Source organism: Mobula birostris, chromosome 8 (assembly GCF_030028105.1).
Source record: "Mobula birostris isolate sMobBir1 chromosome 8, sMobBir1.hap1, whole genome shotgun sequence".
Taxonomy (NCBI): Eukaryota; Metazoa; Chordata; class Chondrichthyes; order Myliobatiformes; family Myliobatidae; genus Mobula; species Mobula birostris.
Genome location: NC_092377.1, coordinates 63,820,251 through 63,844,310, shown reverse-complemented (window position 1 = coordinate 63,844,310; position 24,060 = coordinate 63,820,251). Strand labels below are relative to the sequence as shown.

Sequence of the window (24,060 nt, the reverse complement as noted above, 5' to 3'; positions counted from 1 at the left end):
CAGTGGTTAAAATTGTGCCCACTTTGGTGTTGCTGGACTAGACATAGTGGAGTGAATGCAGCTTATTTGGCCATTAGTCATTTATCTGTCCTATTTTCCGACTACAGTTTACCCAAACAAGAACACCATTCACAACAATATTATCATATAAATAGGGATTCTGGCAACCTTACTTGAGCAGGGTTTTGACTGGATGCCTCCTTTTTACAGGGTAAAAAGAACCTAATGAGGATCATATACAGACCTCCAAACAGTAGTGAAGATGTGGTCTACAAATTACAACAGGAGATCAAAAATGTACGTCAAAAGGACAATGTTATGGTAGTCATGGGAGATTCTAATTTGCAGGTAGATTGGGAAAATCAGGTTGATGCTGGATCCCAAGAGGGGGAATTTCTAGAATGTCTTTGAGATGGCTTTTTTGAGCAGCTCAAGTTTGAGCCCACTAGGGGATCAGCACTTCTGGACTGGGTGTTGTGCAGTGAACTGGAATTGAGTAGAGAGCATACATATATAGGAAGGATGTGGAAGCATTGGAAAGGGTACAGAGGAGATTTACCAGGATACTGCCTGGTTTAGAGAGTATGGATTATGATCAGAGATTACGGGAGCTAGGGCTTTACTCTTTGGAGAGAAGGAGGATGAGAGGAGACATGATAGAGGTGTACAAGATATTAAAAGGAATAGATAGAGTGGATAGCCAGCGCCTCTTCCCCAGGGCACCACTGCTCAATACAAGAGGACATGGCTTTAAGGTAAGGGATGGGAAGTTCAAGGGGGATACTAGAGGAAGGTTTTTTACTCAGAGACTGGTTGGTGCGTGGAATGCAGTGCCTGAGTCAGTGGTGGAGGCAGATACACCGACTCATGAAGTTACACTGACTCGTGAAGTTTAAGAGACTACTAGACAGGTATATGGAGGAATTTAAGGTGGGGGCTTATATGGGAGGCAGGGTTTGAGGGTCGGCACAACATTGTGGGCTGAAGGGCCTGTAATGTGCTGTACTATTCTATGTTCTATAAGGTAAAGGGACCCTTCGGAGCAAGTGATCATAATATAATAGAATTCACCCTGCAATTTGAGACGGAGAAGCTAAAGTGAGATGTATCATTATTACAGTGGAGTAAAAGGAATTACAGAGGCATGAGAGAGGAACTGTCCAAAATTGTTTGGAAAGGAACGCTAGTAGGGATGACAGCAGAGCAGCAAGGTTGGAATTGCTGGGAGCAATTCAAAGGCATAGGATATATACATCCTACAGAGGAGAAATATTCTAAAGGCAGGATGATACAATATGGCTGAAAAGTGAGAGCGAGGGCATATAATAGAATAAAAATTAGTACAGCTCCACAATCCTTTATCCGAAATCCTTGGGGCCAGTTGCATTTCGTAATTCAGAATTTTTCAGATTTCCGACCCCCCCCCCACCCCCACCGATACCAAAAAATAAGTACGCTGAAGTCCCCTTATTTAACCTGTCTCAGTGCGGTGGACTTCAGGACCTGGCGGCGCACCAAACCTACTCACATCCTCCTGTATACTTTAAATCATCTCTAGATTACTTATAATACCTAATACAATGTAAATACTTGTTATCCTGTATTGTTTAGGGAATAATGACAAGAAAAAAAATTATTTCCAAAAAAAACATTTAATAAAATATAAAAATATACAGCTTCAAACGAACCGAATCAAACACATGGTAAGTGACTTATTGGAATAAACGTAGAACGTCACTGTCACTGTCACTATAAAACTTCAGTAACTTGTCTTTCTGTTTATTTAAATCATATACAGTGGTAGTTCTCACACTATGTTCTTCAGTAAGACGCCGCACAGACACACCACGATCAAGCTTATGCAATAACTCCGCTTTCTGCATTATTGATTATGGTAGATGCTTCTTTCTCTTTTTCTCATTGTTACCCACAGGGGTATCGGCAGCTCTTTTTGACATTTTCACAGTGAAGTTAAACACAAAGTCAACAGTGCACACAAAATATCAGCGAACAGCAAAGGCACGTGTAACCAGTACGAGTGCTGAGCCATAACTGACGTCTGGCAGCCTCTGCTAGTGCTGCCATGTCACACCTGAGTGACGTCAGCTGTTGGTGAAAAAAACTTCAGTTTTTGGAGCTTTTTGGATTTCAGAATTTTGGATAAAGGAATGTGCACCTGTAGTTAGTTAGAAAATTGGGAAGCTTTTAAAAACCAACAGAAAGCAACTTAAAGAGTCATAAAGATTGGATTACGACAGTTAGCTGGCCAATGATATTAAAGAGAATACCTGAAGTTTCTGCAGATAAATAAAGTGTAAAAGAGAGGTGACGTAGATACCGGACAGCTGGAAAATGATGGGGAACAAGGAAGTGGCATCCAAACTGAACAAATATTTTGCATCAGTGTTCACTGTGGAAAACACTGTCAGCATGCCAGAAGCTCAAGAGTGTTAGGAGCAGAAGTGGGTGAAGTTGCCATTACTAGGGAGAAGGTTTTTGGGAAACTGAAAGATCTGAAGGTAGATAAGTCACCTGGACCGGATGGTGTACACCCCAGGGTTCTGAAAGGGGTAGCTGAAGAGATTGTGGAGGTATTAGTAATGATTTTTCAAGAATCACTAGATTCTTGAATGGTTCCAGAAGACTGGAAAATTGCAAAGAAGGGAGAGAAACAGAAGAAAGGAAATTATAGTCCAGTTAGTTTGACCTCAGTGGTTGGGAAGATGTCAGTGTCAATTGCTGAAGATATGGTTTCCAAGTACTTGGAGGCACATGATAAAATAGGCCCTAGTTAGCATGGTTTCCTTAAGGGGAAATCTCACCTGACAAATCTGTTGGAATTCTTTGAAGAAATAACAAGCAGGATGGACAAAGGAGAAATGGTGGATGTTATGTACTTGGACTTTCAGAAGGCCTTTGACAAGGTGCCACTCATGAAGTTGCTTAGCAAGATAAGATCCCATGGTAATACAGGAAAAAATCCAGCACAGATAGAGCATTGGCTGATTGGCAGGAGGCAAAGAGTGGGAATAAAAGGAGCCTTTTCTGGTTGGCAGCCAATGACTAGCGGTGTTCCACAGGGGGTCTGTGTTGAGACCGCTTCTTTTTATGTTATATGTCAATGATTTGGATGATGGAACTGAAGGCTTTGTGGTCAGGTTTGCAGACGATACGAAGATAGGTGGAGGGGTAGGTAGTTTTGAGGAAATAGGCTACAGAAGGACTTAGATTATGAAAATGGGCAAAGGAATGGCAGATGGAATACAGTGTCAGGAGGTGCATGGCCTTGCACTTTGGTAGGAGAAATAAAAGTGTTAGACTATTTTCTAAATGAAGAGAAAGTGCAAAAATCTGACGTGCAAAAGGACTTGGGAGTCCTTATGCAGGATTCCCTAAAGGTTAATTTACAGGTTGAACCGGTGGTGAGGAAGGCAAATGTTGGCATTCATTTCGAGAGAACTAGAATATAAAAGCAAGGATGAGGTATTAAAAAGCACTGGTGATGCCTTTCTTGGAGTATTGTGAGCAGTTTTGGAACCCTTATCTATGAAAGGATGTGCTGACATTGGAGAGGGTCCAAAGGAGGTTTACAAAAATGATTCTGGGATTGAAAGGCTTATCATAAGAGAAGTGTTTGGTGGTTCTCACTCACTGAATGAGGAGTGATCACGTTGAAACCTATCGAATGTTGAAAGGCCTCAATAGAGTGGATGTGAAGAGGATATTTCTTATGCTGGGAGAAATCTAACACCAGAGGATACAGCTTCAGAATGGAAGGGTGTACTTTTTAAATGGGGATGAGGAATTTCTTTAGTCAGAGAGTAGTGAATCTGTGGAATTTGTTGTCACAGGTGGTTGGTAGAGGCCAAGTATTTGGGTATATTTAAGGCTGAAGTTGATAGATTCTTGATTAGTCAGAGCATGAAAGGACACGGGGAGAAGGGTGGAGATTGGGGCTGAGAGTGAAAATGGATCAGCTATGATAAAATGGTGGAGCAGACTCTATGGGCAAAATGGCCAAATTCTTCTCCTATATCTTATGGTCTTATTTGGTTGGAAATCAATTTGTGATGTAATGGCAGCTTCTATTATTCAAAATGATTTTCCTTTCCCCTGTTTAATTTTATTTATTTATTGAGTTACAGTGGCCCTTCAAGCTTCATCACCCAGTATCCCTAAACCTAGCCTAATCATGGGACAATTTAGAATGAACAATTAATCTACCAACTGGTACATCTTGGGACTATGGGAGGAAACCAGAGCACTCGGCTCAAGCACTTTTATTGGTTAATTATTGCCTGTTGGACTTTTTACAGTTATTAATTCTGACTTTGAAATGTCAGAGAAATTCTTGGATTGTTCATGTGTTTATAATAATTGCCTTATCCTAACAATTTATATCTGTTTAGTTTCTTTATTTATCATACCCCATTGGTAAATTCTGGCCAGTATTAAACTGCAACACACACAAAATTTTGGAGGAACTCAGCAGGCCAGGCAGCATCTATGAAAAAAAGTGCAGTGGATGTTTCGAGTCGAAATCCTTCAGCAGGACTAGTGAAATAAAGCTTAGCCAACTGAGTTCCTCCAGCATTTTGTGTGTGTTGCTCAGATTTCCAGCATCTGCAGATTTTCTCTTGTTCAGTATTAACCTGCAACAGCATAATGATATAGTGCGGTGTAGACCCATCGAGCCACACTACCTCGGCAACACCTCCCCCAACAAAACCGGATTGATCCTAACCTAATCACTGGACAATTCATACATTCAGGTCAACATTTAAGTCCAATCACTGCAGACTATTACATAACTAGCTAACATTTGCGTTACTTATCTAATGCTGGACCTGCTCAACAGCTCTGTTGGGTCTTACTATTTTCTGTTGAAATAACTCAATTTGTGGAAAACATTTTAAAAACACAACTCTAAAGCTAGCAAAGGAATCAATGAGGGTTTCAATAACAGGTGAACTAATTATTAGAGGGTGTTGGGTAAGGGCCAGTGAAACAGGTGGCCATGTAGATGGTGCAGATTTATGAGTGGAAGCTTATTTTGGATTCAAGTATAATACACAGATTGTGAACAGTTCTGTTCAGCTGCATGCAGTTTGTTGGAAATGGTGTGCAGTAAAGAAAATAAGGTGAGAATTGTCTTTCCATTTATAAACATTCGAAGTGTTTTGCCTGTAAGCTTGGAGATGTGGGTTTTTCTGCTGTCAAAAGTATTTTCGGGGCAGAGCTCACCATTTGTGGCAGGAAGATCTTGTAATTCATGGGTGTCAGTCAGCTCCTAGTTAACGAATGGCAGGTGTGAGAACCTTACCATTAAGTGAGGGAAGTAAGTGGATCTCATGCCCAATGTTGTGAGATGCAAATCTACACTCTCGAGACCTGTGTAAAACTTTGCTGCAAGTCAAATTCACCCATGATCACATGCTTCCTGACTGACTTTACCTTCCCATTTAGTAAAGCTTCAATTGTTAAATCCCCATCAAATGTTCTGGAATCACTCTATTTCCTTTTTATTCTAACATCTGTATCTTCCTAATGTTCTAAAGGGTAATCTACTTTCCTCCAACTCTAGACTTCTGTATGGAGTGAATTTTAATCACTATTCTCCCAAGACCTTAATCCCTGGAATTTTCTCTCTATGCACTTTAACTCTTTTTGCTCCTTTATGAAATCCTTGAATTCGATTACTTTGTTACCTTTCCATCCACCTGTCCAAGTGTCTTCATGGCATCATTTTTTTATTCATTGTTGTGAAGCAGCTTGAGAAAATTTACTGTTAAAGGTGTTTTGGAAGTGAACGTCATTGAATATATTTGATGCATTAAGTTGATATTAGATTTGGTTGTTTGCTATTACCACTCTTCTTAGAATGCAAATTACTGAACATAAAGTACTCCATTTTTAAAACCTTGTCAAAGAATTGAGTTTTCCAGGTTCTCAAGTATCTTTTTTAAAATAGACATGCGACAGAAGAAAATCTATGATGTAGAAAACATATATTACCTTAAGATGAGTGTAAAAATCCAAATGCACTTTACTACGCAAGAACAAAAAAAGTTGTGTTCTAAATGTATTAGAAGGTTTCCTAAAATTTGAAGTAAATGTGAGCTCTCCTAAAATTTCTCAGCTATATGTGACAGTGACATTCCTTGAGTAGGGGAATGAAAAGCAAAACTACCCTGTTTTGGAATTGCAGTGACTGGATGCTGCAGGTTTTGAAGTGGTTGTTACAGAGTTCACTGGCAGAGGCTAGGCAGTTTAACCTATCGCCACACTTTTAAATGTTTGATATTTCCTGATCAGCTAAAGGAAGGAAGTTACTAACAAAGTGACTTGTTATACAAGAAAGTACAATACCATTTAACCCAGTTGTCAATATCAGGATTATATTGTATCAACACTGAAAATAATGCCCCTCTGTTTTTAGTGCCAATGTGTAGTTTGTTGCCATTACTTAAATAAAAATGTTATTGATACATTTGAGTTTAGAACCTGTTACACCTTAGAAAGTCTGTTTTCTTCCCTCACCATATTAAAGATTAACTACAAAGCCACTGGGCAATCTACAGTTTCAGAAACATATAATAAAAATCATATTAAACTAATATGTACAGTATTATCTGGACTGTTTGACTGAAGCCATCACCACTGAATCCAGTCCATAAGACCATAAGACATAGTAGAAGAATTGGGCATTTGGCCCATTGAGTCTGCCCTGCCATTCAGTCATGGCTGATTTATTTTCCTTCTCAACCCCATTTTCTTGTCTTCTTCCTGCAACCTTTGGCACCTTTACTACCTTTACTAATCAAGAACCTTTGATATAATATACCCAATGACTTGGCCTCCACAGCCATCTGTGCCAATACATTCCTTTGATTCACTGCCCTCTGGCTAAAGAAGTTCCTCCTCATCTCTGTCTTAATGGGACATCCTTCTATTCTGAGGCTGTGCCCTCTGGTCCTAGACTCTCCCATGAAGCCCTCTCACTGGGGCTCATATAGAATCTTGGCTTATTATCTAACTGCTAACGGCCATATGACTCAGTTGTGAGAAGGCCACCTCCCAAAAGCAACACATGTACGGGGTTGGTATGATTTGGGTTCAACCAAACAGGAAAGTTGGGATGTTCCAATTAAGGAACATTGTTGTGAATGCTGTTTAATTACTGCTCCGTGCAAAGTTATCATTTGCCGGAAAATTAACAGATGTACACTGGCATAAAATTACAAAAGAAGTATATTCACCAATATTTCAACTTTAACAAATAGTTAACAGAAAAATAAAAATAAAGGGGCCCATTACAGTTAAACCAGTTAAACTGCACATAAACGTTGGAGATAGTTTAATCGGGATGCTTCGCTTTGATTACTCACGCACTGAACCCACATTCTGCATGAAAGACACCAGCCATGGTTCAAACTTCCCTCAAAGACCTTTTCGAACAAACTGGCTAACTGAGGAGAATTGGCACTTCTTCCTTTGCACAAAGTACTTCTTACAATAGAGTCTCCCCTTCGAATAGGGTCCTCCAAACATCTTCCCTTGTGCTCTTCTCTGCATCTCTGCCAAAAGACCCCAAACTAGACAACTGCCCTTCAGAAATCTGATCCTGCCCACCTGTCTCGAATCTTCCATTGCATCCCACTGGGCAGAAGGTTACAACACGTACTGAGGGAAACCAGATTGGCTGGCACAACATTCCTAAGTTGGACAAACTTCGTAAAATTTGTAAGAGTTTGTAAAATGTGTTCATGAAAGTTTTCTAAATCAATATATAGAGGTGCCAACTAGAGAGGATGCAATATTAGATCTCGTATTAGGAAACGAGTTAGGACAAGTGACGGAAGTGTGTGTAGCGGAGCACTTTGGTTCCAGTGATCATAACACCATTAGTTTCAACTTGATCATGGATAAAGATAGATCTGGTCCTAGGGTTGAAGTTCTAAACTGGAAGAAGGCCAAATTTGAAGAAATGAGAAAGGATCTTAAAAAGCGTGGATTGGGCCAGGTTGTTCTCCGGCAAGGATGTGATCGGTAAGTGGGAAGCCTTCAAAGGAGAAATTATGAGAGTGCAGAGCTTGTATGTTCCTGTCAGGGTTAAAGGCAAAGTGAATAGGAATAAGGAACCTTGGTTCTCAAGGGATATGCAACTCTGATAAAGAAGAAGAGAGAGTTGTATGTCATGTATAGGAAACAGGGAATAAATAAGGTGCTTGAGGAGTATAAAAAGTGCAAGAAAATACTTAAGAAGGAAATCAGGAGGGCTAAAAGAAGACATGAGGTTGCCTTGGCAGTCAAAGTGAAGGATAATCCAAAGAGCTTTTACAGGTATATTAAGAGTAAAAGGATTGTAAGGGATAAAATTGGTCCTCGTGAAGATCAGAGTGGTCGGCGATGTGCGGAACCAAAAGAAATGGGGGGGGATCTTAAATGGGTTTTTTGCGGCTGTATTTACTAAGGAAACTGGCATGAAGTCTATGGAGTTAAGGAAAACAAGTAGTGAGATCATGGAAACTGTACAGATTGAAAAGGAGGAGGTGCTTGCTATCTTGAGGCAAATTAAAGTGGATAAATCCCCAGGACCTGACAGAGTATTCCCTCGGACCTTGAAGGAGACTAGTGTTGAAATTGCAGGGGCCCTGGCAGATATATTTAAAATGTCGGTGTCTACGAGTGAGGTGCTGGAGGATTGGAGAATGGCTCATGTTGTTCCGTTGTTTAAAAAAGGATCGAAAAGTAATCTGGGAAATTATAGGCCGGTAAATTTGACGTTGGTAGTGGGTAAGTTATTGGAGGGAGTACTAAGAGACAGAATCTACAAGCATTTGGATAGACAGGGACTTATTAGGGAGAGTCAACATGGCTTTGTGCGTGGTAGGTCATATTTGACCAATCTATTGGAGTTTTTCGAGGAGGTTACCAGGAAAGTGGATGAAGGGAAGGCAGTGGATGTTGTCTACATGGACTTCAGTAAGGCCTTTGACAAGGTCCTGCATGGGAGATTAGTTAGGAAAATTCATTCGCTAGGTGTACATGGAGAGGTGGTAAATTGAATTAGACATTAGCTCAATGGAAGAAGTCGAAGAGTGGTAGTGGAGGATTGCTTCTCAGAGTGGAGGCCTGTGACTAGTGGTGTGCCACAGGGATCAGTGCTGGGTCCATTGTTATTTGTCATCTATATCAACGATCTGGATGATAGTGTGGTAAATTGGATCAGCAAATTTGCTGATGATACAAAGATTGGAGGTGTAGTGGACTGTGAGAAAGGTTTTCAAAGCTTGCAGGGAGACTTTGACCAGCTGGAAAAATGGGCTGAAAAATGGCAGATGGAGTTTAATACAGACAAGTGTGAGGTATTGCACTTTGGAAGAACAAACCAAGGTAGAACATACAGGGTAAATGGTAAGACACTGAGGAGTGCAGTAGAACAGAGGGATCTGGGAATACAGATACAAAATTCCCTAAAAGTGGCGTCACAGGTAGATAGGGTCGTAAAGAGAGCTTTTGGTACATTGGCCTTTATCAATCAAAGTATTGAGTATAAGAGCTGGAATATTATGATGAGGTTGTATAAGGCATTGGTGAGGCCGAATCTGGAGTATTGTGTTCAGTTTTGGTCACCAAATTACAGGAAGGATATAAATAAGGTTGAAAGAGTGCAGAGAAGGTTTACAAGGATGTTGCCAGGGCTTGAGAAACTGAGTTACAGAGAAAGGTTGAATAGGTTAGGACTTTATTCCCTGGAGCGTAGAAGAATGAGGGGAGATTTGATAGGGGTATATAAAATTATGATGGGTATAGATAGAGTGAATGCAAGCAGGCTTTTTTCCACTGAGACAAGGAAAGAAAAAAAACCAGAGGACATGAGTTAAGGGTGAAGGGGGAAAAGTTTAAAGGGAACATAGGGGGGGGGGCTTCTTCACACAGAGAGTGGTGGGCATGTGGGTTCTTTTTTAACATTTAAGAATAAATTGGACAGATACATGGATGGGAGGGATATGGTCTGTGTGCAGGTCAGTGGGACTAGGCAGAAAATGGTTCGGCACAGCCAAGAAGGGCCAAAAGGCCTGTTTCTGTGCTGTAGTTTTTCTATGGTTAAAATGGCTCCTTTAACCGAAACCAAAACACTCTTACTAACAGGACACACTGTGTTTGCAGAAATCTGCTAAAATATAAGTACCCCACAGCATAGCAGTAGAAATCTTAACCAGAGCATTACACTCACTATTGGAAACATCGTCGCCCTGTCTAATCTGGCCTTTCAGTATTTAGTAGGCTTCAATGAAATATCCCCTCATTTTTCTAAACTCAAGTGAGTAATGGCCTGGAGCCATCAAACACTCCTCATACATTAATCCTTTCATTCCTAAGGGATCAATTTTGTAAACTTCATCAGGACCCTCTCCATTACTAGCACATCCTTTCTTAGATATGGGACCTAAAACTGCTCACAATACTCCAAATGTGGTCTGGCCAGCATCTTATAAAGCCTCAGAATTGCATCCTTGCTTTTATATTCTAGTGTTCTCAAAATGAATCCTAACATTGCATTTGCCTTCCTTACTACCAGTTCAACCTGCAAGTTAACATTTAGGGCATCCTGCACTGGGACTCCCAAGTCCCTTTGTACTTCTGATTTTTGAATTCACTCCCAGTTTAGAAAATATTCTACACCTTTATTTCTTCTGCCAAAATGCATAATCATACACTTCACTGTGCTGTATTCTATCTGACACTTCTTTGCCCATTCTCCTAAATCTGTCCAAGTCCTTCTGCAGATTCCCTGCTTCCTCAACACTACCTGCCCCTGACGAAGGGTCTCGGCCTGAAACGTCGACTGTACCTCTTCCTAGAGATGCTGCCTGACTTGCTGCATTCACCAGCAACTTTGATGTGTGTTCCTCCACCTATCTTTGTGTCCTCTGTAAACATGGCCACAATGTCATCCATTCCATCATCCAGATTATTGAGGTATAATGTAAAAAGTAGTGGTATCAACACTACCCCCTATGGAACACTACTGGTAACATTCAGCCAACCAGAAAAGTTTTCCTTTATTCCTATTCTTTGCCTCCTGCAAGTCAGCCAATCTTCTATCCATGCTAGTATCTTTCTTGTAATACCACAGTCTTCTATCTTATTTTAGTGCCCTCCTTTGCAGCACCTTGTCAAAAACCTTTTGAAAATCCATGTAAACAACATCCACTTCTCTTTTGTCAATGCTACTTGTTCCTTCCTCAAAGAATTGTCAAGCAAGATTTCCCCTAAAGGCTTAAACCTGTTTTATCATGTGCCAAAAGTACCCTGAAATGCTGTCTTTAATAATGGCCTCCAACATCTCTTATGTATAATTTACGTTCTCCTATATATTATTGGCCAGTGTACCTTGTATTTAGTTCTTTTTCTCCTTATTGCTTATTTAGTTGCTGCCTGTTGTTGATCCTGTATTTCACTTCCCTTGTCAGCCACAGTTGCGTCATCAGGTCCTGATGGAGTGTTTTGGTCCAAAATTTCAATTGTTTATTCCCTCCAAAGATACAGCCTGACCTGCTGATTCCTCCAGTATTCTGTGTGTATCTGCCAGGTTTTTTTTAGATGCTTCTAGGTGTAGCTAAAATTGAAAATTAAATAAACAACTAAACTTTTAATTTTTTTTAAAGCCACTGGCAAGAAAATCACTGCCTTTTTAAATTATCCTTCAGTTTTGTACTTGTGTTATTCAAATGAATTTCAAGCACCTTGTCCTCAATTTAACATGAACAGATCCTCTACTGCAAAATCCAGGAAATCTCAATGAACTGCTCTTCATTTGACTCCTTTCAGAGTCCAGTGACAGAGCACAGCTAAAAAATTGTAATAGAATTTAGTCAACAAGAATGGGATCTGGATTTCACATGTGAGTTATAAAATTTCAGGTTCTTGGGTAAACACCTGTAGTTCCATATGGCCAAATACAACAGTATAATTTCAAAATTTGTATTTTCCCTGGTAGCATTTCTTTGTTAGGCAACTAATATATACTGAATTAATAATTACTGAACAAAGGGCATTTTTCTTCCTTCAGCAGCCACAGGCAATTAGTGTCAAAACAAAGTAAATGAGTATTAAAGGAACAGAAGACTGTACCTCTTGGGTTTGGCAACAATTGCATTGTTGTCAAATTCGTGATGTTTATGCCTAACTTAAATATATGTTGTACTGCAACTTCTTTTAAAAAAGAAAAACGTTTTCTCTTTTTTTCCCCTGCAGCTGTGCTTCATTTTAACATTATGCGCAGTATTTTGGGTAGGTACCATTTACTATGGCCTTTTCACTTTGAAATAAATTGTCAGCATATTAAGAATTATACATTGTGTTGGTCCCCAGTTGACGGTCTTTAAATTCACAAACCTCCAACACCCTGAACTACCTGGACTATAATGTCCCTAGTTCAATGTTAGCGTTTTGGCAGGTAAGTTGATTTCAGTTAAAAAGTTAAGTTAACTTTTGTGCCCCTGTAGTTTGGAAAGGGGTAAAAGAGAAATAGCATTGCTTCTTCAAGTTAAATATCTTAGTGATGTTTATTAGAAAATTTGTGAATGGGTAGTATTAGATTTGAACAGAATTTCCACTGTTCGCTTTCAAATGAATAACAGCCATGGACGTTAATATACCACAACTAAGGAATTGTCAGATTCCACGTTTGTCAATCAACTGGTGTTTCCAAATTTGTTGTCACAGTAATCATCAGTTTACATTTTCATGGAATATTATAAACTGTTGCCTCCTCACCTGTGTTACTGACTATTCTGTGGATAGAATTTTGCATATAAAACATTAAAGAGATGGCAACTGGAGGGAAAAATTCAATCCCTTGAGCCCATTTTGCCATCCTTTCAGTTCCAGTGTATCTGTATGCTGCCTCCATCTATTTGGTTTGTACCAGTCACCACTACTTAACAAATTCCTATCAATTGAAAATTTCACTTAATCTAAGCACAACAGCTTTTTGGTTGCAGGATTCTCACTTTTGAAATTGCTTTTGTGTGAAGAACCTTTTCCTGATGTCACTGCGCATGGCTTAGCTGAAATTGTTAAAGCTTTTGTTTTCTTCTGAACTAGGATACCACTGGTACCTAGAGAGCAAAAGACACACTCAGGCTTTGTGCTGCTGTGCCAGGGAACTAGTAAAAACCTCTGTCCTCCACTGATACTGTCAGAATAGTGAAATGGTGATCTCATGGCTTGGTGTGACATGAGCCACCAATGCAATGAGGCAGGTGCCTAGCACAGCAATGCTGTCCATAACATATTTCTCTGTGTATAGTAATATAATGATCCTTTATGGCACTAACTTCAGTAGTGCTCTTGCTCCTAGCAGTGCATTCTGAATATCTTAGTAACATACAGTAAATCTAAAAAAAATGACTCTTGTATGGATGTCAATAAAATCAGGAGTGCACTGTTGCTTAAATGTATTTGCTTTTGAAATTCATTTTACTGTAATGTTGGAAATGGGCAAAATTAAAAATTACAACTAAAATGTTATCCATGAACAGAAGCAGAAACCCTGTGCATTGTTTGATATCTTTAAGTAGAATGAGAGGTTGCACCATAGCAGATGAATTCCTATGATGACAAGTGGCTAGTAATTATCTAATTGCTAAATATTTTTAACACTTTAGAACTAGTCAAACTTTTTTTTTACTTTCAGTGGCACAAGAAAGGACTTGCCTTAGTCTTCTGTATATTACAGTTCCTAGCAACAACTTGGTAAGATTCATTATTATTATTATTATCTAAAGATAAAATTAAACCAAAATTAAATATCTCAAGACATTTTTTTCTTATGTTTGTTGTAGTTGACATTTGATATCATAACTGTTTAATCTACTATATCTGTTGCAGCATAGATGGTAGAAAGCTGCAAATTTATTCCACTATTCAATTATTGCAAATTAAATTTGTTTAACTAATTTTATTCTCTTTTTGGTTTTAGTTTCACAACAACCCAACACACCAAACAGTGATTTCTAATGTATATATTTGCTTGTCCATGTACAGGCTTCAAACTAAATATGTTATAAAATTAGGTTAACCTCCATGGGATCCTTCAGCAACCAGAATAACACTTTTGTGTTTTAAATTTAATAAACGGTAATAATATTATGAGGCAGAGGGTGGTAAAGGAGGGGAGTGGATTTTCAGTTTGGAAGGCTATGACCAGTAGTGTGTTGGGTCTGCTTTTGTTTGCAATGTATGTTAATGATTTGGATGAAAAAGTAAGTGTCACAAATAATAAGTTTGCAGATGACACCAAAATTGCTTGTATAATGCACAGTAAAGTCAAAGTCAAGTTTATTTACTTGCAGCAGCATGACAGGCACAAGAAAAACATAAACTGAACAGAAATTATACACAATTTTTTTTACAAAAACTACTAGAACAAGAAAAAAAGCGGTCCATTCTTATTCAAAATAATCAGAGTAGTCATCATGTTGCTAAACTATGGAGGTAATTAAGGTTTTGTAGGTTGCTTTATGAACTGAATGGCTGAAAGGATTTAGCTGTTCTTGAATCTGGTGGTGTAGGACTTCAGGCTTCTGTACTTTCTGCCTAATGATGGCTGTAAGAAGATGGAATTGCCAGGATGGTGGAGATATTTGAGGCAGTGCCTCCTGTAGATATTGCTGATGATGGGGAGGGAGATGTCTGTGATGTATTGGGCAGAGTTCACCACTCTCTGCAACTTCTCAAGTTCCCGTGCATTTGAATTGCCGTACCAGACCATCTTAAAACCATTCAGGATACAGATCGCCTGTAGAAATTTGCTAGGGTATCCGGTGACACACTGAACCTCCAGAGAAAGTAAAGACGCAGGTGTGAACTCTTTGGGTATTATTTATGTGCTGGGCTGTATCTTCTGATATTTTAGCACACAGGAATTTAAAGCTGCTGAATCTCTCCACTGCTCATTTCCCTCAATGTAGATAGGCACATATTTTCCCTCCTTACACTTGCTGAAGTCAACTGTCAGCTCTCTAGCTTTATCGACATTGAGTGGGAAGTTGTTGTGGCACCCTTCTCTCTAGTAAGCAGACTTATCACCACCTGTGATTCATCTAACAACAGTGGTGTCTTTGGCAAATTTGTATGTGGCTTTGGAACCATGCTTAGCCACACTGTTATGTGCATATAGAAAATAGAGCAGAGGGTTAAGCTCATAGCCTTGAGGTACACCAGTTTTGATGTTCATCAAGGAAATGTTGTTGTTACCATTCCTCATTGATTGTGGTCTGCCAATGGTAGAGTATCTCGTTACATAGGAAAGCACAGTGGCCCAGATCTTGAAGCTTAATGATGAGTTTGGATAAGATGATTGTTGAATTCCAAGCTGTTGTCAATGAACAGCAGCCTGACAAACGAGTTCTTGTTGTCCAGAGCATAGTGAAGAGCTAGAGAAGTCGCATCTGCTGTTGACCTGAAGAAAATTATCCCAAAATTACCACAGGATGTAGATCAAAAGGGAAAGTGGATGAGAGAATAACAAATAGAATAAGAAGTGATGCATTTGGGAAACTAAGACATACATAGTTAATGGCAAGTGTTGAATAGACAAGTCTGTATAATTCACTGAAATGGGAATGCGGTAAACAAGATGGTAAGGAAGGCATATGGCATGCTTATTTTCATTGGGCAAGGCACTGAGTATAAGAGTTGGGCTGTCACGTTACAGTACAAGACATTGTTTAGGCCACAGTTCAGGAAGGGAAGGAAGGCAACGTGCATCAGACTATGTTGGGTGATTGATGGTGGAGAGGGTCAGCAGCTTGAAATTCCTGGACATTAACATATTAGATAACCTGTCCTGGGTCCAGCTCATAGATATAATCATGAAGAAAGCACACCAGCATTTTCTTTACTTGGGTGGCTAAGGGGGCTCAGCTTAGTATTGAACACTGGCAAACTTCTACAGGTGGACTGTTGACAGTAGCCTGGCTGGTATCCTGGCTTAGTATTGAACACTAGCAAACTTCTACAGGTGGACTGTTGACAGAATCCATCATGATCTGGTATGGCAGGAACCTAAGAAGTTGCACGGAGTAGGAGACTCTGCCCAGTACTTCACAGGCACATCCGTCCCCACAAGTGGTTGTATCTACAGGAGGTACTGCCTCAAGATGGCAATATCCATCAACGATCCCCATCATATGGGACATGCCATCTATTTGCAGCTACCATTGTGCAGATGGTACAGAAGCCTGAAGTCCCTTACCACCAGATTTAAGAACAGCTACTTCACACCAACCAGCAAAACCCTAATCATCACTACAGTTTAGTAACAATATGACTACTCTGATCATTTTGTAGTAAAAATAAATGTTTGCTGTCCAGTTTTGTTAAAATTGTATAATTTATGTTTTTTTGTTGTGAATGCTACTTATACGATGCCGTGTGCAATGTATTCTGAGGGATGCAAAGTTCATATAGAACGTTAAAAATCAGACTCACTGGGCTAGTAAGAGGAATAGGCTCATGATTGTGATACTACACAGTGATAAGCTGTACATGAACTTTCATCCCTCAGAATAGATTGAAGAAAATGTGAGGGAGCAAATACGGCAAAAAATATAAGTGTTCTGTTATTGGAATGGAAAAGGGGTGACTGCAACAATAATGACAACAAAAGTAGTTGGTATTAACTAGTGCCTGAGACTGAGTAGATCAACAACTGTTAAAGATGCAAAAGAGCATCAGGTGAAAACTACTTTTAGTCATAAAGGGTTACAGTGCCCTGATTCTCTGAAGGATGATTTTAAAAAATAGGATGAAGTTGCAATCAAAATCTTAGAAGAAATTAGTAATTGCTTTTTAATTCACTTATTCACACAATTCAAAGTTTTAGTGACACATGGTAAGAGTGGTAGAGTGATTTGTCCTATCTCAAACTACATCCTCCACAATGTTATTTCTCAAAAAATTATGACTAAATCTGTACCATAAATTGCTGACACAGAAGCCAAACTTTATACTAAGAGCTGCTGTATCCTCCTTTAGTGCATTAGTCTTAATGCTGGTGTCGTGGCGAAAGGTTGTTGGTCATTTTAATTTGTCACTTGTTGGGCCCTTGTCCATTGAACATTTTTCTAGAATGCGTAATGACTATGAGTCTGTCAATGAACTTTGTAATGTATTTGAAGCAAACGTTTTGGACAATTATTCTCAGTTATAAATCCCATAGCCATCATCTGTTTGTCCTTGCAATTGAACTGTTATCTTTGTTTTATGAAATTTCTGATAATTGCAGTTTGCTTATACCTTTCCTTTATAGAACCCTTTCTGCTCTTTAGTTAGATTATGGTTGATCAGTACTAGATGCATCTGTTTTCCTGCCTTTTACCTGCATTCCATATACAGGTGACACCCTCCCCCCAGTGTTATGGTGGGGAGGTTGTTTGCATTTCTAGAAAACAGTCTAAACCTTGATCTTCCATAATGTGAATTCATCTGCACATATATCAAAAAATGCAAGTGTGAAAAAGATAATTAACTTTATATGTATTTATTTACTTTTTTCCGTAAGTTCTGTTACAGCAGATTTTATTCTATATCTCACATATTTTGGTAGTTATTGATAAATTCTGTAAGACAAGTTTCTCTTACTAGAGTTATAACACATAGGTCACCTATATCCTTAACCAAGTAGAATTTAAAATCTTGTTCTTAAAGATTCATTTATCACAGAAGCCAGTTTTTATAGATAATTAATCTACTCTGAATGATTGAAATGAAATGCTTTTTTCTACATTTTCCCTATTAAACCCTGTCATTTTTAATTCAGACAGATGACCCTCTAATTTAAAGGAAACTTTCTGTCAAAACCAATTATTAATAAAATGTGTTTATACCTTTTGTCTTCATCACTTGGAGATTTCCAGACTTTCTTTGCTATGCCCCTATGAAAAAGCCTAGTCTTTTCCTTGCACCCCTTGCCCCAATTCCAATTTTGTTCTCTATTTCTAAATCTAAACAAAGTACGATAAACCTCACAAAACTGCAGCTTGAATAGTTACTGCGTTCTTCAAAAATTGTTGTGGCAACCAATTGTAACCTTATGAATCCAAAAGTCAGGCCACCAGCAAGAACTTCTTTTGCAAGGATTGTTTTACAAGCTGCTGTTCATTCTGTTGGAATGCCTGTGTTCTGACACTCTAAAGCCATCTTACGATATTAATACTACTTTCATTGAAAATCTTAAAATTTGTTAAAGTTCGAAGTTTAATGTTGTAGTGTTAGTTTCACATTCTTGTAATAGTGCAAACATTTGGCACATTGAAATAATGCTTCACAGCCTAATTTAGTAACTCAATCCTGTTATTTCGTATTCCCTTTCCAGTATTTCTTATTCCCTTTCTGTCTTTTTATCCAGTGTGTTATCCTGTACATATAAAATTAACAAATATTGTCCAAGACTAAAAGTCATGTAGCTTTTTTTTTCTTTCTAGAGCATATTGGGTGGAAATTTGAGTTCAGTGTGTGCGTATTTATTGCGTAGTTTCTCAGGTATAAATACATGTGTTTTTATTGAGTTAATATAAGTGGTTCCTTAATAATTGTGATGATATATTTCTTTTATTTTCTAAATTTGATGCATCTACCTGAGCAATTGAAAGAGTGTTTTGCACTAGAGTAGTAATTTTTATTTAGTTTAATTGAAAAAAGTACTAAATATTTATATTTATGAATCATATGTTCAACCCATTCACAATGATTGTATTCATTAATTAAATCAAATGAGAAATATTAAATTTGTTTTGATAGCACTTAAGGAAAGGTGATAGATTATGGACAAAGCTTATTCAGATTTTTGAATTTTGTCCCAATTTTCCTTTCAGGTACAGTCTGTCATACATTCCCTTTGCAAGGTGAGTCTTTTGAAAAACTGATTTTATTATGATACAGTATGTCTTTGATTATGTGTTTCTTTGTTGCAATATTTAATTGATTGACTATTTTATGGACATAAAGTAAGAGTAGGAATAGGCTGCATGATCCCTCTTATCCACGCTACCATTCAATATAACCAATACTGATTTCCTCAATCAATTCCACTTTCATACATAATCTGCATGTGTTATGACTAAGTGTCCTCTGAAATGGAGACTTCTAGTTCATGACTTCTAGTTAAAGAGATATTTTCACATAATGTGTGTGTGTATGTGTGCGCGCGCGCCCTTAACTCCTGGTGGAGTCGTTGGGGTGCCGTCATGACAAGCTTTTGATATGCTCATCGTACAGCGTGTCTTGGGACCTGAAACCTGGTAGAGCCCATCCCTCTCCAGGTTTTTTTTTAGCTCTACCCAGGCATACAAGGGAGCCGGCCGGATTCGAACTTGGGACCTCTCGCCCCAAAGTCCAGCGTTGATGCCACTATGCCACCAGTCGGCACAATTATATGTTAAATAACTAAACCCTAGTTCTCAACTGCATGTAGCATAAATTGGCATCCTTAAAACAATAACAATTTGAATATTCTTTCTGCAAAGTTTGAAAGGCATTTAACAGCTCCAAGTTATACATTATCGTTATATAAGATTTAGTTAGTAAAAGAAAGGGAGTGGATGATTGGATTACCTCACTGCTCTTTCATCCAAGGGTGAAATTTGTCTGGGGCATGTAGTACTGCTCCCTCACAGGTTAAGAAATCCACGTTCTATCCAAACCTCTGTTGCTACATGTGTGGACTTCGCATGTTCTCCCTGTAACTACAAGGATTTCCTTCGTTACCGATTTCCATATGGATAATGGCAAAGTGAAGTTGATGGTTATGTGATTTTTAAAAAAATAGGTATAGGTCTATGGGAGAATGAAACTGATGAGGTTCCTCTGCTAGGAGCTGTTAATGGGCTAAGTGGCTTCTTCCTATGTTCTTTCTATTTATTATTATCCCTGGGTTTGTTCCTTCCCACCCCTGGAGATGTTTGCACAATTATAAACAACTTGGAAATAGTGACCATAGAATACCTGACCAAAAAGACAATGTGTTACCAGGTCAGATATGGGCAACAAAAGATCATTAGCCGCATCAGTATTTACCATGTTGAACACCATTTAGAATAAGCACTGCAAAGCAAAACCAAAGAAAGTATTGTGACTTTGGACTTCAGTACCTTTCACCGTGTGGTTGGTAGCACAATACCAACCAAGATGGCCAAGTCCTTAAATTCATAAATGACAATTTCGGCCTCTGGCAGGTGGCAACAAAACACTCGAGTAAAAATTACTTAGTAACATTATTGCAACATACTTGTAATTGCACATGTCAGTGATGTTTTTACAGAATGAAGGGAAATGAAAAATGATGCCTTACAACATATTGTCATTACAAAAGAGAAAGTGCTGGTGGTCTAAAGCACACAAAAATGTATAAATCCCCAGGCCTTGAACAAGTTCCTGGGTACAGAGGTACAGCTCTAGACAGGATAAAAGTGAAGGAAAAATAGGGGGGCGGTTGCATTTTTATTAAAGGGAACATCTCAGCAGTTGCCAAAGGTAAAATTATTAAAGGATCATCTAGGGAGGATTAGATTATGAGAACACTCAGTCCTCTTTTATTGTCATTTAGAAATGCATACATGCATTAAGAAATGATACAATGTTTCTATGGAGTGATATCACAAAAAACAGGACAGACCAAAGACTAACACTGACAGAACCACATAATTATAACATATAGTTACAGCAGTGCAAAGCAATACCATATTTTGACTAAAAGCAGACCATGGGCACAGTAAAAAAAAAAGTCTCAAAGTCCCGAGTCGATCGACTCCCAAGTCCCTGATAGCAGGCGGCAAAAGGGAGAAACTTCCTGCCATAAACCTCCAGGCACCGTCAACTTGCCGATACCTTGGAAGCAGCAGACCACAGCCGACACTGAGTCCATCCGTCCGAAAACTTCGAGGTTCCGACCAGCCTCTCCGATACAGCCTCCCAAGTGCCTTCGACCTCTCCCTGGCCACTGAAACACGCAAAGCTGAGGATTTTAGGGCCTTCAGCTCCAGAGATTCCGGTTACCACACAGTAGCAGCGGCAGCGAAGCGGGCATTTCAGAAGTTTTCTAGATGTTCTGCTGTGCTCTCACGTCTGATTTACGGGTGCTGAGAAATTAAAAAAGATGATTGCCTTTTTCAAGTTGGAATTGGAATAACAATATGTGGAAAGCTGCAAGAATAAAGGGGTTATCATAGTAGAAAAATTTTTAACTTTCCTAACATAAACTAGGACTGCCATACTGTTGGGTAATTATGTGAGTGAAATCTGTTAAATGTATTCAGGAAGATTTCCTGAATAGAGGCCCTTCCAAGGGAGAGAGCAAAGCTCAACCTACTCTCAGGTAATAGGCAGGGCAAGTAACTGAGGTGCAGTGATAGAATACTTTGGGACCAGTGGCCATAATTCTATTACTTTTAAAGTAGTGTAGAAAGGGACAGAACTGGTCCACAGTTTTAAATTCTATATTGGGTAGGCAAATTTTATGAAACAACTTGTAAAGTTTGATTGGAGTAGGTTGTTTGCAGGCAAGGGATGGCTTTTAGGGCAGATAGTGGGAGATCAATGTATGAATACTCAAGAAGGAAAGGGGCATGACATGGATTTGACAGAAGAAGATTAAGGAGAATAAGCATTTAGAAGTATATTTAGGGGAAAAGCGTAACTAGAGACCTAAGTATACATTGATGTATGGAAATGCAGGAAATATGCAAGTATCTCAATGAATATTTCTCCTCTTCTGTTTTTGTTATATAGTGGAAGGTCCTGGGAATAGTCCCCTAGTGTATTCAAGATCACTGTGAAAGGCTAGAGAAGAAATTGCGGGAGCCCTGGCTAAGATATTTGCATCATCATTAGCCATGGGTGAGGTGTCAGTAGGCTAGAGGTTAACAAATGTTATGCCTTTATTTAAGAAAGGCTACAAAGAAAATCCTGAGAACTATAGATCTAACATCTGTCGTAAGTTAGTTAGTGGAGAGTATTATGAAAGATAAGATAGACATCCATCTGGAAAGATGGGTTGATTAGGGCTAGCCTGCATGGCTTTGTGTAGGTGAACTTGATTTGGTTTTTGGATGATATGACCATGAAGGTTGATTAGGGCAAGATGGTAGATGTAGTCTATATGGACTTCAGTAAGACATTTAATAATGTTCCACATGATAGACTGATCTGGGAGGTTAAATACTTTATACTTTATTGTTGCCAAACAATTGATACTAGAAAGTACAATCATCACAGTGATATTTGATTCTGCGCTTCCCGCTCCCTGGATTACAAATATTAAATATTAAAAATAGTAAAAATTAGTAAATATTAAAAATTTAAATTATAAATCATAAATAGAAAATAGAAAAATGGAAAGTAAGGTAGTGCAAAAAAAAAACCGAGAGGCAGGTCCGGATATTTGGAGGGTACAGCCCAGATCCGGGTCAGGATCCGTTCAGCAGTCTTATCACAGTTGGAAAGAAGCTGTTCCCAAATCTGGAATGGAACCTTGCATGGAATCCAGAGAGAGTTGGCTAATTGGATAAATATTTGGCTTGATGGTCGGAAGCAGATAGTGATAATGAAAGGTTGTTTCTCGGACAGGAGGCTAGTTGCGTGACTCAGTAGTTGGTGCTGGGCTCATTGCTTGTCATTTATATCAACAATTTGGATGAGAATGTACAAGGTACGATTAGTAAGTTTGCAGATAAAACTAAAATGGATAGTATAGTGGACAGTGAAGAACGTTGTCAAAGATTATAGGGGATCTTAATCGGCTGGTCAAGTCAGCTGAAGAATGATAAATGGAGTTTACTATTCTATGGTTTGAGCTGTGCATTTTAGAAAGTCAAATTCGGATAGCACTTTTGCAGTGACCAGTCGGACTCTGGGTGGGTGGGGGGACAGAGGGATCTTGGAGTTTAGCTATGTGGTTCCCCAAAAGTCACAGGTAGACAGAGTGATGGAGAGAGAGGCTTTTGGCTTGCTGACTTTCATCAATCAGAGCATTGAGTATACAAGTTGGGAGGTCACATGCAGTTTTACAAGACGCTACTGAGCCTGCATTTGGAAAATTGCATTCTATTTGGATCACCCTGCTAAAGGAAGGACATTATTAAAATGGAAAAAGTGCAGAAAAGATTAACAAGGATGTTGCCAGAACTTGAAGTATTGAATTATAGGAAGAGGCTGTATAGGCACGGACTTTGACCACAGAAAACTGAGATGATCTTATAGAGATGTATAAAATCATGAGGGGCATCGACAAGGTGAATGCACTCAGTTTTTTGTCAAGGTTCAGGAATTAAGAACTGGAGGGCAGAGGTGAGAGAAGAGAGATTTATTAAGAGCTTGAGGGGCAACTTATTTTTTAAACAAAAGATGGTATGTCTGTGGAATGAGTTGCCTGTGGAAATTGCTGAGGTAGGCGCAACAACAACTTTTTAAAAACAGTTGAACAGGTACATGGATTGGAAAAATTTAAAAGATTGTGGGCCAAATGCTGGCAGATGGGACCAGCTTGGATGGTCATTTTTAGTTGGCATAGAGTATCTAGACCACAGAACTTGCCTTTATGAGAAGCTAGAGGAGAAATTGCAGACCTGTGCTAGAGATATTTTCCCCATCTTTGGTCATAGCTGAGGTACTGGAAGACCGTAGGATGGTTAATGTTCTGCCTTAACTTAAAAAGGGCCACAATGGCAATCAGGGAACCATAGGACAGTGGGCCTAAATTAAGGATGGGAAACTTACTGGAGGGGATTAACCAGCATTTGAAAAGGCAAGAACTGATTAAGGATAGTCAGCATGGCTTTGTATGGGGATCAGGTCTCATAAATTTGTTTGAGTTCTTTGAAAAGTGAATGAAGAGAATGAAAAGAGGCTGCCGTCTACATCATCTTTAGGACTGGAGGACTTGCCTTGTAAGAAGAGGCTGGATAAGCTAGGTTTATTTTTCCCTGGAGCATAGAAAGCTCCGAAATGACCTTATAGCAGAATAGAAAATCATGAGGTTAGTAAATAAGA

The 24,060-nt window shown here is 38.9% G+C and overlaps 1 protein-coding gene across 1 annotated transcript in view; it reads left to right on the top strand.

Annotated features, from left to right (window-relative positions):
* LOC140201351 (vesicle transport protein SFT2A-like) overlaps window positions 1-18,924 on the top strand; it is an 80,786-nt gene extending 61,862 nt beyond the window's left edge. Inside the window, 3 exon segments of the mRNA XM_072265315.1 lie at window positions 12,265-12,300; window positions 13,709-13,767; window positions 18,891-18,924. Coding sequence (XP_072121416.1) covers window positions 12,265-12,300; window positions 13,709-13,767; window positions 18,891-18,924 — 129 coding nt within the window.
* Window positions 18,925-24,060: the final 5,136 nt, after the last annotated feature.